This window comes from Tamandua tetradactyla, chromosome 4 (genome assembly GCF_023851605.1).
Source record: "Tamandua tetradactyla isolate mTamTet1 chromosome 4, mTamTet1.pri, whole genome shotgun sequence".
Classification (NCBI taxonomy): domain Eukaryota; kingdom Metazoa; phylum Chordata; class Mammalia; order Pilosa; family Myrmecophagidae; genus Tamandua; species Tamandua tetradactyla.
In genome coordinates this window covers 97622278-97637365 of record NC_135330.1, presented here as the reverse complement: position 1 = coordinate 97637365, position 15088 = coordinate 97622278, and the positions used below count along the sequence as shown (strand labels likewise).

At 33.5% G+C, this 15088-nt stretch overlaps 1 protein-coding gene across 1 annotated transcript in view; it reads left to right on the top strand.

Moving 5' to 3' along the window:
* LOC143681205 (uncharacterized) overlaps positions 1 to 15088 on the top strand; it is an 88679-nt gene that overhangs the window by 41902 nt on the left and 31689 nt on the right. The window contains exons 4-6 of the mRNA XM_077158021.1: positions 5408 to 5524; positions 6586 to 6615; positions 9198 to 9240. Coding sequence (XP_077014136.1) covers positions 5408 to 5524; positions 6586 to 6615; positions 9198 to 9240 — 190 coding nt within the window. The remainder of the gene's footprint in view (positions 1 to 5407; positions 5525 to 6585; positions 6616 to 9197; positions 9241 to 15088) is intronic.

Here is a 15088-nt window from a genome sequence, read left to right as displayed (position 1 = left end):
ATCCAAAGAGTGATAATAGTCACAACAGCAAAAATCCTAATAGCAAACACATATTGTTCACTCTAGGTCATGTACTTTTCTAAGCAAGTACATTACATATATTATCCCATTTTCTTCAGAGGAATCCTATGAGATAGTTATTATCATCTTCATTTTATACATAAGGAAATGAAGACAGATTATCATTCATATGGTGTTAACATAGATAATAATGTTAATGAGATTCAAATCCACAGTGTGACCCCAGAGCACCACTTCCCAAACTGCCTTTCATTATCCTAGTTTTCCTTTGCTCTTACGTCTGCATTGCTGTTCTCAGTGGTTCTCATTGCTAAAAGAAGTAGTCAAGAGCAAAAGGGCAATAAAAATTTAAGTTCTGATAATGAATGTAATGATTGCCATTGGTGGGTTAGAAAGATATAAAGTCATCTACTAATGTCCACAGAACTGAATTTGGAAGTCAAGAGGGCTAAGTTCATTACTACTTTACTGTGTAATCTAAACCAGTAATAATCCACCTCTAGAATAAAGAAAAATTATAAAAAAATAATCAATTATTCATCCAAGGTTGTGAAATAGTATAGTGAATAATCCAAAATAATTAGTAATAAAAAAATTTTATTTAGTTTTGTAATACATTATATATGGTTTGATGGACTATTTGCCTTCATGATCATGATCAACATTAAAATTCTCAGAACAAATACCAAATCAAAAATATTCTATGTGTGAATAGGAGACCAGCATGAAATTTTCAAATTTTCTTGAGATCACTGAGAGTGGCTTCATTTAGAATTAAAAATTTACATAGGAAATACATTAGGAAGATTCACCATTGATGACTAAATTAATATTTCCTTAAATCATTATGATGATTCTATTATTAGATGTGTTCTGCAGATTGTAGTATTCTCTTTGAAAGTGCATAAAGAACTCACCAAGTTCCCTATGAAAGAGTATAAATAAACTTTGATTTTCAATGATAATTGTAATTTAATTCATCAGCAAAGTAACTTCTCAAAGTTTTTTTTTTTTTTTTTTTTTTAAAGACAGAGAGAAGGAAGGAAGGATAGAAGGAAGGAAGGAAGGAAGAAAGGGAAACATCTTTAAACATTTTCTTGTTTTATTGTAATTTGTTTCTTTGTTTTTGTTACATGGGCTGGGGCTGGGAATCGAACCGAGGTCCTCCAGCATAGCAGGCAAGCACTTTGCCCGCTGAGCCACCGCGGCCCGCCCAACTTCTCAAAGTTTTAACTTCTTCTAGATGAGGTTAATAGTGAAAAAGAAGAATTGTTCTTATTTACCTAAGACTTTAAAAAGCTTGGTGGTATTGAAGACAATAAAATTCATGTAACTGTGGGAAAGCATTTAAGATGTCCCTTGAAAAAATATTTTGAATTACATTGCTTATAAATACTGTCTGTCTGCCTACAAGGGCTTATATTATTCATAGATAAAAGGCAGGATAGCATTGCTGTTTTCAATCTGTGCACAGAGATGATGAAAGTTCAAAGAATAATTTAGTTACATATATGGGTATGTGTATGGAAGTTCACCTTTTCTTAGAGGATTGTTAATTTGGTGACTTAAACAATTATTCCATTTAATTAATCATCTATACCAGTGGGAAAAGAACTGATGAAACAGAATTTTTTAAAATTCTGAGGTTTTTATAATTTTTTAAACAATCCTGTTTCCTTTTTTTGTTTCCTAGATGGTCTGGTAAAAGGACAGTTGGTTAATTCAGTGTCTAATTTTGTATCTTTTTTTCCCTAATAAATTAGGTGACTTCTCTAGTATGTGAATTGATAAAATGCAGCAGATGGAGGAGGGGAAGATTTCTTAGAACCACAAAATCCTAGAGATAAATGGAAGCTTGAAAATTATCTAATGCTGATGTTTTAATCTTTTTTGCACTGTGAACACATTCAGTACTCAGGCAAAACCTACAGACTTCCTTTCTGAAAAATATATTTCTAAATATTTAATATAAAATATGTAGGATTGCAAAGAAAACCAGTTCAATTGAAATGATTTTCAAAATATTTTTAAAAATCAATTGTGATATAATAAAATGTGCCTTTTTTAATACATTAAATAACAAAATCTGGCAGCAGGTTTAACAACTACTGTAATTTAAAATAGCATTGAGTGTAAATATTTTAAGATATCTATAACTTAAAGTAACAGCTAATTTATTGTGGTGTGTTGCATAAGCTGAAAATTAAAGAAAGTGACTCATTTTAATTAGGTTAGTGAATATAAGGCTTATATATTTTTTCTTCATCCCCAACAACAAGCCCCTGACTTTTATCCACAGATTCTCCCTGGGGCCTGTAGACACCAGTTAAGAACCTCTGGAAACACCCTCAGTTTACAGATTAGGAAACCAAGACCTGTAGAGAGAAGATGACTAAGGTCATACAATGCAAAATTAGATTAATCCTTGAAGAACCAACTGTAGACCTTCAGTTTTTTTCTGAAACTTTAGCCTATACATTGTTAATCTTAATCTGTTGTCAGTGTTTCAGTGCATGATCTGGAGCAAACTCTTTATTCTCATTGTGCCTCAGATTTTATCTATGTAAAATATAGTTGACTTGAAATCTGTATAAGGATATTAGTAATGACTTAAATTTGTATTCCTCTTGTTCATTTCTAATAGCTTTCACTTCCACATACATTATCTTGCCTAATTTCCCCCATTTTATGAAGGAAATTAAAGCTCCAAGATGTTTAATATTACACCCAAGATCACACAGGGGGGAAGAAGAAGAACCAGTATCAGAAACTGTACCATTGGACTCCAAAAAAAATTCCCTTTCTCATGCTACCTTTCATGTCATAAATAAACCTAAACTCTTTTGAGTTCTTCAATTGAATAAAAGTGTTGTGATGTCAGAAATCTAATTAAACACAAATGAGTTGTCATTAGGTTTAGATAATACTTGCATCCAAATCCATTCAGATAAACTGATGAGAGGAATTATGGAAGAGATCTTTTCTAGATCAATTCTCCATTGTTGCCATAAGAAGTGAGAGGAGAAAGAAATAGAGTTTAAGAGTCTAAGTTTATATAGTTGTTAGCTTAATGCTGTTTAAATCAAACTTTTACTTTCCTTCCATTTCTGGGTGGGTAAAAAAAGGCAAGTAATCTGAGTAAATGTCACTGGGGCCCTTTTTCTTTTCCTCCTGTGCTTTATTTGTTACTCAAAGAAGTTTGCTCTTTCAAAGAGAGTCAATAAGGACTATGATAACTCAGAAATCTCTATTATCTCTTACATTCTAGTGGCCTATATGACATCTGGAACATCCTGCTCTCTTAGAAAATACAGATTCTTCTTTACCTGACCTGAAACTTGGTAGAGCAAAATCTTTGTTGGTCTCCAAATGTCATATTTTGATTAGGCTTAAGTAATCTTAACAATTATGTTTTCTAAATACTTGAGATCATTCTGTAGGGTACCCAAATATCTCTTAGCTATAAACCACATAATTTTCATATTATGTCTCTTATATATACTAGCAGGTACAAATAAATAAAAATTATTTTAAACATGATGGAATAGCTTTGCATAGTACAGGAATGGCTATGATCCTACTTAAAATATCACAAATTAAGTTTGGTATGCTGATATCAAAGAGAACACGAATTACTAAGAAATAAACATTCAGATTTGGCAAACATTTATTCTATACAAAGCACTGTGTTTGACATATTGGGAAATAAAAAGAGAATAAAAAGACATGGTCCTTTTCCTCCAAAAGCCTACCATCTATTTAGAGACCCATATCAATAATTGGAATATGATTTAACTATGATAAGTCCTAAACCAGAGTTTCAGATAAAATGCTTTAATAATTTAGGGAAACTTAAAACTAGTTTATGGTCATGATTGCAGACCATATAAATTTATTAAAATTCATCAAACTATGTACTTAAAATGAGTGAGTTTTGTGGTAGGTTAAGTTCTATCTCAATGCTGTTATAGGAAATAATGTAGAGAAAAATTATTTCTGATTAACGAACTTGAGAAACATTCTTTGCAACTGGTAACAATTTAGGCTGCATCTTTAAAGACAAATAATATATTTGAATCAGAAAATAAGTAATAGGGTGTTCTAGAGAGATGAAACAGATTGTCTTGGTCTAGAAGCCCTAGAGTACAAGGCATGATATAGAAGAGCTAATTCAGAACATACTCTGTAGACCGTATGACCTGCATTCCTACCAATTCATATGACTGTTTAGATACGACATTTCTAAAAGGTTCTAGTCAATCCCTATTAAAAACATAACAGTACATAGCATTTTTTTCCTTTTTCCTTTTTGCCTCTTTGGGTCAAAAACAAGAGCTTGCCTCTATTCTAAGCTTATGAAGAGGGTATTTTATCACAGAGATATATCACAGCTGTCAGTGGCTCCACTGATCATAACTATTGAAATTTGTTCTGACCCTTATAACTGAAAAAGCACTGGTAGATGCAGTACCTCCTTGAACCCCACAACAATCTGTTTTTCCACTGAGTAAACTGAGATTATGAGAGGGACCAAAGCCCAAAATTCTAAAGCTGCACTGAAGGGAAGTTCAAAGTTCAATAGATTCTGCCTGCAAAGAAGATGAGCCAGAGAAAATAGTAATATATAAAAAATATGTGACTCTAGCCCTTTGAACAGTTACAAATCTAATTTGGATACCACACATGAATTAAAAATTCATATCATACAAAAAGAATAAAATAGATGAGGTTAACTCCTATTATTTATAATAGGAAAACAAACTTGCCTTTTTTCCTAATGAGCTATGGACCCTGTTATTGGCAGGAACAGCCTATATTAATATAAATTTTGTTTCCAGTAGAGGAAAGTGTATAGAAAATTTAGTAACAGTTTCTAAATAGTGTTTTTTTTTGCTTTTTAAAATATAAAAAGAATAAAATTTAAATTGGGTCTTCCACACCACTGCCATAGAACTTCTCAGATGACATAAGTAAGCAGACCTACAGAACGCTTAATTTTAGGTTTAAAATGTGACTACTAGCCAGTAAAATCAAACTACAGGTAGGTAGATAGGTCTTTCTTAATCTCTAACAAAGATGATGACTTCTTTCATTCTTGACAGTGACCCCATCTGACCAAGCGCTCACAATTTTTCAGTATGAGCCAGGTTGCATAGATTTATTCCATGCATTTAGCCTGGTGAGTGGCAAAACGGAGGCAGTTTTTTATGAAACCTAAGTTGTGTTAACCTGCAATCAGATGTAATCACCATTTTAATATTTATACATCCTTATATTGTTAAGAATCTAGTCTTAAAATGGGTTTTATTTTATTTGTTTTTCTCCTCCCTTCTGTGAAATGCAGAAGGAAAAAAATGTTTGTTATTCATGTTTGTATTCCACTAAGGTGGTGTTACTCATCTGGCTACACTGGAGAGCCCCTGACATCGCAGAGAACAGTGATCAAAATTCTACACACTCGCTTCAAGCTGGGGGCTCGTAGCTACTGCAGCGTTGAAAAGGGGTCTGTTCCTGGCTTCTTTAAAATAAGCATGGTGATGGGATGGTTTAAGGGAAGAACACCTCTCAAAAAACACCACTGCTGTCCTTCCGTGTGTCCTGCTTTCTTCATTACAGCTTGGCACTACATTCTTTCCCTGTATTTTAGTGGACTTTGTGTGTACGAGTGCGGGGAAATCAGTAGATGGTTGTACATTATGCATTCATCTTTCAATGTTAGAGTGATGTGCCTTCCCTTATGTTTCACAAATTATGATCACAGATTAAATCTGTGCTCCTGAGAGAATGAGCTTTCTCTCACTTAGTGTGAGATTCATGTATTTTGATGTTAATACTCTCAGTTATTCTTCACGTTGCATTAAATATAAGTTGAAATATTCTCATATGAAAGTTAGCTTTTCATGTTGGGCTGAAAAAAGTCTTGATTTTGTGTTGAAAAAAGTCTTCATTTCTGTGTAGCAACTCATGATATTACAACTTACGGCTTTCAATTGTGCCTCCCATAATGCAGAGCTGACTTTAAACACTGTGCTATTCTCATTATGACCTAAGCATAAGGGAAGTCACTTCTCTAACTGTACCTAAAGATTGTGATTGTTGTTCACATTTTCTCAGCTTTTTTTAAAAGGCATTGTCATTTTTTTCTTTCCATTTAATATGTGCTCTCACTCCTTTCATTTTCTGTTTCATGTCTTAAGGTTTCTTAATGGACAGTGTGATCTTCAACAAAATTGTATCCTACATGTAAACACTTGTTGAAATGAATTATTTGACATCTTAAAGCAGTCTTTATTGTAAATGAATACCTATATTTTTAACAAGTCTCTTTGTGTTTCTCATTTCCTCCACTAATTTTAATGTAATATGCTGTTTCTGCCCATTATTTTAGTTTTGATGCTAGTTGAAAGGGGAATTATTTGGCAACAGCAGATTCAGATGTTAATTATAATAAAATAACATGATTCAATAGAATAAAGTAGTAGATAACTTGATATCATACCTTTCATTTGTAGTTCCTGACAGATTTGGTATTAGGTCCAGTCTTGGTTTTATTTTGTTTTTCAGACTTTCTTTTTTCAAAGGACCAAAGCCAGGGTAAGGTAGAGAAAGAAAAAAACAACAAACCATAAAACTAGAAAAAGATCTATAATACCATCTTTGTAGTTCATATGTGTGAGAACAAGAAGAATAGTTGTTTCCCAACTTTATTCTTTCAAGAAAATCCCATTACATGGTAAGTGATGATATAGTGAAATCTTCATAGTGGGATCTTATAAAATAGAATAAATATTATAAATATCAGTTTCATGGTACAAAAGAAAGGGTCATTTGCTATATGGATAAATATTAAATTTTCAAAAAATTATTTATCTCAATATTTTTTAAAACATTAAATTATTAAAGTAAAGAAATTCTTATAATCATCGATTTCAAAGGCAATTTTCCCCAAATCTGATTCAAATAGCCAGTTGTACACTGTTGTTGGAAATTTGTGAACCTTGATAAATACTCAGGTTTGGGGACTTGCTTTCATTATCCAGATTTATCTTCTGAAGTATTTATGTGATTCTAAACTGAAGTTCCACAAAACAACTTCTTCAAAGAGACTTGGGTTTCTGTATTCAATTTATGCTATGAATGAATTTTTTGTAATTTATTTTTGCTCCATCAAGGAAGGAGAGAGTGTGTTTTGTTTCATGGTTTAGTTTGGTTTCATGTTTTTGGTAAAGCCAGCCAGTTCTTCACCACCATTTCCACTTAGACTATATATTTATTTGTAGGTTGGATCATTTTATGAGACAATTTGAACTACTCCTCTGAACTGTTCTGTTCATTGTAAATCTCTTGTTTCTACCCATATACTAGCTCTGCTCTAGATTGGAGGGGCTTAAAGATGAACTCTGGAGGAATAGAGGGTGCAACTTAAGAGTAACTGTTATTGATCAAAGGAGTTGCTTTCCATTCACAAATGGGGCTTTGTGCTATGGGTTTGGGCTCCTTCTGTCTCTACATCTTGTTGAAGACTTTCTTGACTTCCATTTACTTCTTTCAACTGTTTTTTGTCTTTCAACATTTTCCTCCTTTTCCTAATCTCTTGCTCTCTCAGCCAGATTTCTCTCTCACTTTTTAGCTTTCTCTTGTGTTCTTTGAATCACTGTCTTAAAATGTATTTTCTATCTTTATTAAGCTTGTCTATTAGTGTTTGTTTCCTTTCTCCTTTAAGGCGATAGTGGTATAGTTACAACTCATATTCATTTCATGGTATGCCAACTTGCTTGTTTATTTTGCAGCAAGTTCATTAGTCATTCTTACTCTCTCAGTGTGAATTTTCAATAAGAAATAGCAGAACATTCTGCATTTACATATTGTCTCCTCCTGTAGACACATGCTTTATTTTCTGTCACCTATATTCACTCCCTCAAAGCTCTCTTTTCCCTTTCTTTTCCTCATACTTATCTTCCTCTCTGTATTGTTTTCTTTAAGTAATCATTAAGTTCTTTCCCATTTGGTCCAGAATTGTTCTTCAATAAGACTTCTGTGTAAAAAAAATATGAGAATATATCTTCCAGCTCAGCTTCTGCATTCTAGTATGTTTAAAACTAATTAAACAATCTGGGCCAAAAGAGAATAACTTTAACATTTAGAATTTTTTTCCCTCCTTTTTGTGAGTGTGTATGTGTTTCATTGTGTGTATGTTTGTGATTTCTTTTTATCGTTGTTTCTTTAAACATTAACAATTGTTTTTCTCAGGGAAGGACAACCATAACCCACCCTAAGTTGCAACATTCTTTTCAGAACTTGTTTCATTACAATAAGTAGATTGTGTTAAGCTATAGAAATTAATTTGTCATGTATATATCTACTTGGGGCAAGCTGCTGCAGGGTAGGAAGAAGAGGTATGGAGCTCAAATATAATTTCCTCTGAAATTAGCAGTAATGTTAATGCCATCCAACATGGCCTTTGAATTCATCGTTATACAGCCTTTGAAGGAATATTCTACTTTGACCTCAGTCATTTGAATCAAAACACAAAATTTTCTGATGAATGAATATTCAAGAACTAGCAAATAAATGAATTTGATTTCATTGATTTCCAACAGGGGTATCTGTCATAACAAATAATACAGATGTAATCAATTATTATAATTAATAAATTTAAATAAAATACTAAATAACAAAGGTTACTAAAATACAAGGTAAATATTATATATAAGAGGATTTTTCTATTTTTCACTCAATATATATACTTAAAACTTTTACATTAAAATATTTGGTTATACATTTATTGTTTGAATTGTATTATTATCCCAGTCAAGAGATATGTTAACTGCCTTAAGATGAAGGGTGTGTGTTCACAACTGAATAATGCAGCAACTTAATTTTTTTTCAAACATAGATTTCAAATACACATCAATAAAATTGCCTTCAGTTTTACTTCTGTCTAATATACAATATTGTTCCCCCAGGTTTTTTCTCTAAAATTCACTTAGCTTCTTTGTTTAAAGTAGGGAATGGATAAATTAAAAATATATGAGACAAGTGTAAAATATTTTGACTCACAGGTTTTAATATCTGAGATATATAAGCCCTCTGGTTCTAGACCTCAGGAGATTGCCCATTAAATCTGCTGTCCAGGTTATGAGCCCTAAGTTACTGAGTTTATGCTCTCTCTGCAGGTCCAGTCCAGGTGCAGCAGCAAGGATAGTATTCTCAGAGCCAGTAAGTATTACATCATTTCAGGTGGTCTACTGAATCAGACCTTATCATGTAATAATAAGAAGAATAAAGACAGGCAATTGAGAAAGTTTATGTTAAGAATATAATTATTAGGACCTTCACTTTCTAAAACTGTTAGTATAGATATATATATATATATTTATTAATTAAAAAAAATTAACTAACACAACATTTAGAAATCATTCCATTCTACATATGCAATCAGTAATTCTTAATATCATCACATAGATGTATGATCATCATTTCTTAGTACATATGCATCAATTTAGAGAAAGAAATAGCAAGACAACAGAAAAAAATAAAATGATAATATAGAGAAAAAATAAAAATAAAAATAAAAAATACAAAAATATATAAAAAAAAACTATAGCTCAGATGCAGCTTCATTCAGTGTTTTAACATAATATCATTACAATTAGGTAGTATTGGGCTGTCCAATTTTTTTCTTTTTTTTTTAGAAATCATACCATTCTACATATGCAATCAGTAATTCTTAACATCATCACATAGATGCATGATCATCATTTCTTAGTACATTTGCATCAGTTTAGAAGAACTAGCAATATAACCGAAAAAGATACAGAATGTTAATATAGAGGAAAAAAAAGTAATAATAGTAAGAACAAAACAAAACAAAACAAAACAAAAACCTATAGCTCGGATGCAGCTTCATTCAGTGTTTTAACATGATTACTTTACAATTAGGTATTATTGTGCTGTCCATTTTTGGGTTTTTGTATCTAGTCCTGTTCCACAGTCTGTATCCCTTCAGCTTCAATTACCCATTGTCTTACCCTATTTCTAACTCCTGCTGAACTCTGTTACCAATGACATATTCCAAGTTTGTCTCGAGTGTCGATTCACATCATTGGGACCATACAGTATTTGTCTTTTAGTTTTTGGCTAGACTCACTCAGCATAATGTTCTCTAGGTCCATCCATGTTATTACATGCTTCATAAGTTTATCCTGCCTTAAAGCTGCATAATATTCCATCGTATGTATATACCACAGTTTGTTTAGCCACTCGTCTGTTGATGGACATTTTGGCTGTTTCCATCTCTTGGCAATTGTAAATAATGCTGCTATAAACATTGGTGTGCAAATGTCCGTTGGAGTTTTTGCCCTTAATTCCTTTGAGTAGATTCCCAGCAATGGTATTGCTGGGTCGTATGGCAATTCTATATTCAGCTTTTTGAGGAACTGCCAAACTGCCTTCCACAGTGGTTGCACCATTTGACATTCCCGCCAACAGTGGATAAGTGTGCCTCTTTCACCGCATCCTCTCCAGCACTTGTCATTTTCTGTTTTGTTGATAATGGCCATTCTGGTGGATGTGAGATGATATCTCATTGTGGTTTTGATTTGCATTTCTCTAATGGCCAGGAACATTGAGCATCTCTTCATGTGCCTTTTGACCATTTGTATTTCCTCCTCTGAGAGGTGTCTAGTCAAGTCTTTTTCCCATTTTGTAATTGGGTTGGCTGTCTTTTTGTTGTTGAGTTGAGCAATCTCATTATAAATTCTGGATACTAGACCTTTATCTGATATGTCGTTTCCAAATATTGATTCCCATTGTGTATGCTGTCTTTCTACTTTCTTGATGAAGTTCTTTGATGCACAAAAGTGTTTAATTTTGAGGATTTCCCATTTATTTATTTCCTTCTTCAGTGCTCTTGCTTTAGGTTTAAGGTCCATAAAACTGCCTCCAATGGTAAGATTCATAAGATATCTCCCTACATTTTCCTCTAACTGTTTTATGGTCTTAGACCTAATGTTTAGATCTTTGATCCATTTTGAGTTAACTTTTGTGTAGGGTATGAGATATGGGTCTTCTTTCATTCTTTTGCATATGGATATCCAGTTCTCTAGGCACCATTTATTGAAGAGACTGTTCTGTCCCAGGTGAGTTGGCTTGACTGCCTTATCAAAGATCAAATGTCCATAGATGAGAGGGTCTATATCTGAGCACTCTATTTGATTCCATTGGTCGATATATCTATCTTTATGCCAATACCATGCTGTTTTGACCACTGTGGCTTCATAATATGCCTTAAAGTCAGGCAGTGCAAGACCTCCAGCTTCGTTTTTTTTCCTCAAGATGTTTTTAGCAATTCGGGGCACCCTGCCCTTCCAGATAAATTTGCTTATTGGTTTTTCTATTTCTGAAAAATAAGTTGTTGGGATTTTATTGGTATTGCATTGAATCTGTAAATCAATTTAGGTAGGATTGACATCTTAACTATATTTAGTCTTCCAATCCATGAACACGGTATGCCCTTCCATCTGTTTAAGTCTTCTGTGATTTCTTTTAGCAGTTTTTTGTAGTTTTCTTTATATAGGTTTTTTGTCTCTTTAGTTAAATTTATTCCTAGGTATTTTATTCTTTTAGTTGCAATTGTAAATGGGATTCGTTTCTTGATTTCCCCCTCCGCTTGTTAATTGCTAGTGTATAGAAATGCTACAGATTTTTGAATGTTGATCTTGTAACCTGCTACTTTGCTGTACTCATTTATTAGCTCTAGTAGTTTTGTTGTGGATTTTTCCGGGTTTTTGACGTATAGTATCATATCGTGTGCAAACAGTGATAGTTTTACTTCTTCCTTTCCAATTTTGATGCCTTGTATTTCTTTTTCTTGTCTAATTGCTCTGGCTAGAACCTCCAACACAATGTTGAATAATAGTGGTGATAGTGGACATCCTTGTCTTGTTCCTGATCTTAGGGGGAAAGTTTTCAATTTTTCCCCATTGAGGATGATATTAGCTGTGGGTTTTTCATATACTCCCTCTATCATTTTAAGGAAGTTCCCTTGTATTCCTATCCTTTGAAGTGTTTTCAACAGGAAAGGATGTTGTATCTTGTCAAATGCCTTCTCTGCATCAATTGAGATGATCATGTGATTTTTCTGCTTTGATTTGTTGATATGGTGTATTACATTAATTGATTTTCTTATGTTGAACCATCCTTGCATACCTGGGATGAATCCTACTTGGTCATGATATATAATTCTTTTAATATGTTGTTGGATACAATTTGCTAGAATTTTATTGAGGATTTTTGCATCTATATTCATTAGAGAGATTGGTCTGTAGTTTTCTTTTTTTGTAATATCTTTGCCTGGTTTTGGTATGAGGGTGATGTTGGCTTCATAGAATGAATTAGGTATTTTCCCTCCACTTCGATTTTTTTGAAGAGTTTGAGGAGAGTTGGTACTAATTCTTCCTGGAATGTTTGATAGAATTCAGATGTGAAGCCTTCTGGTCCTGGACTTTTCTTTTTAGGAAGCTTTTGAATGACTAATTCAATTTCTTTACTTGTGATTGGTTTGTTGAGGTCATCTATGTCTTCTTGAGTCAAAGTTGGTTGTTCATGTCTTTCCAGGAACCCGTCCATTTCATCTAAATTGTTGTATTTATTAGCGTATTAGCGTAAAGTTGTTCATAGTATCCTGTTATTACCTCCTTTATTTCTGTGAGGTCAGTAGTTATGTCTCCTCTTCCATTTCTGATCTTATTTATTTGCATCCTCTCTCTTCTTCTTTTTGTCAATCTTGCTAAGGGCCCATCAATCTATTCATTTTCTCATGAAACCAACTTCTGGCCTTATTGATTTTCTCTGTTGTTTTCATGTTTTCAATTTCATTTATTTCTGCTCTAATATTTGTTATTTCTTTCCTTTTGCTTGCTTTGGGATTAGTTTGCTGTTCTTTCTCCAGTTCTTCCAAATGGATAGTTAATTCCTGAATTTTTGCCTTTTCTTCTTTTCTGATATAGGCATTTAGGGCTATAAATTTCCCTCTTAGCACTGCCTTTGCTGCGTCCCATAAGTTTTGATATGTTGTGTTTTCAAATTCATTCGCCTCGAGGTATTTGCTAATTTCCCTAGCAATTTCTTCTTTCACCCACTCGTTGTTTAGAAGTGTGTTGTTCAGCCTCCACGTATTTGTGAATTTTCTGGCACTCCGCCTATTATTGATTTCCAACTTCATTCCTTTATGATCCGAGAAAGTGTTGTGTATGATTTCAATCTTTTTAATATTGTTAAGACTTGCTTTGTGACCCAGCATATGGTCTATCTTTGAGAATGATCCATGAGCACTTGAGAAAAAGGTGTATCCTGCTGTTGTGGGATGTAATGTCCTATAAATGTCTGTGAAGTCTAGCTCATTTATAGTAATATTCAGATTCTCTATTTCTTTATTGATCCTCTGTCTAGATGTTCTGTCCATTGATGAGAGTGGTGAATTGAAGTCTCCAACTATTATGGTATATGAGTCTATTTCCCTTTTCAGTGTTTGCAGTGTATTCCTCACGTATTTTGGGGCATTCTTGTTCGGTGCGTAAATATTTATGATTGTTATGTCTTCTTGTTTAATTGTTCCTTTTATTAGTATATAGTGTCCTTCTTTGTCTCTTTTAACTGTTTTACATTTGAAGTCTAATTTGTAGGATATTAATATAGCCACTTCTGCTCCTCTGGTTGTTAATTGCATGAAATATCTTTTCCCAACCTTTCACTTTCAACCTATGTTTATCTTTGTGTCTAAGATGTGTTTCCTGTAGACAGCATATAGAAGGATCCTGTTTTTTAATCCATTTTGCCAATCTATGTCTTTTGATTGGGGAATTCAGTCCATTGACATTTAGTGTTATTACTGTTTGGATAATATTTTCCTCTAACTTTTTGCCTTTTGTATTATATATATCATATCTGATTTTCCTTCTTTCTACACTCTTCTCCATACCTCTCTCTTCTGTCTTTTCGGTTCTGACTCTAGTGCTCCCTTTAGTATTTCTTGCAGAGCTGGTCTCTTGGTCACAAATTCTCTCAGTGACTTTTTGTCTGAGAATGTTTTAATCTCTCCCTCATTTTTGAAGGATAATTTTGCTGGATATAGGAGTCTTGGTTGGCAGTTTTTCTCTTTAGTAATTTAAATATATCATCCCACTGTCTTCTAGCTTCCATGGTTTCTGCTGAGAAATCTACACAGTCTTATTGGGTTTCCCTTGTATGTGATGGATTGTTTTTCTCTTGCTGCTTTCAAGATCCTCTCTTTCTCTTTGACCTCTGACATTCTAACTAGTAAGTGTCTTGGAGAACGCCTATTTGGGTCTAATCTCTTTGGGGTGCGCTGCACTTCTTGGATCTGTAATTTTAGGTCTTTCATAAGAGTTGGGAAATTTTCAGTGATAATTTCTTCCAGTAGTTTTTCTCCTCCTCTCCCTTCTCTTCTCCTTCTGGGACACCCACAACACATATATTTGTGCGGTTCATATTGTCCTTGAGTTCCCTGATACCCTGTTCAAATTTTTCCATTCTTTTCCTGATAGATTCTGTTTCTTTTTGGAATTCAGATGTTCTAGCCTCCAAATCACTAATTCTATCTTCTGTCTCTTTAAATCTATCATTGTAGGTATCCATTGTTTTTTCCATCTTTTCTACTTTATCCTTCACTTCCATAAGTTCTGTGATTTGTTTTTTCAGTTTTTCTATTTCTTCTTTATGTTCAGCCCATGTCCTCTTCATGTCCTCCCTCAATTTTTGAAGAGGTTTTCCATTTCTGTTCGCATATTCAGCATTAGTTGTCTCAGCTGTTGTATCTCATTTGAACTATTGGTTTGTTCCTTTGATTGGGCCATATTCTCAATCTTCTGAGCGTGGACAGTTACCTTCTGCTGCTGGCGTCTCGGCATGTAGTCAGATTTCCCTGGGTGTCGGACCCAACAAGGTTGTAAGATTGTTCTGTGAAATCTCTGGGTTCTGTTTTTCTTATCCTGCCCAGTAGGTGGTGCTCGTGGCACACGTTTGTCTCAAGTGTTTGGAATGGATC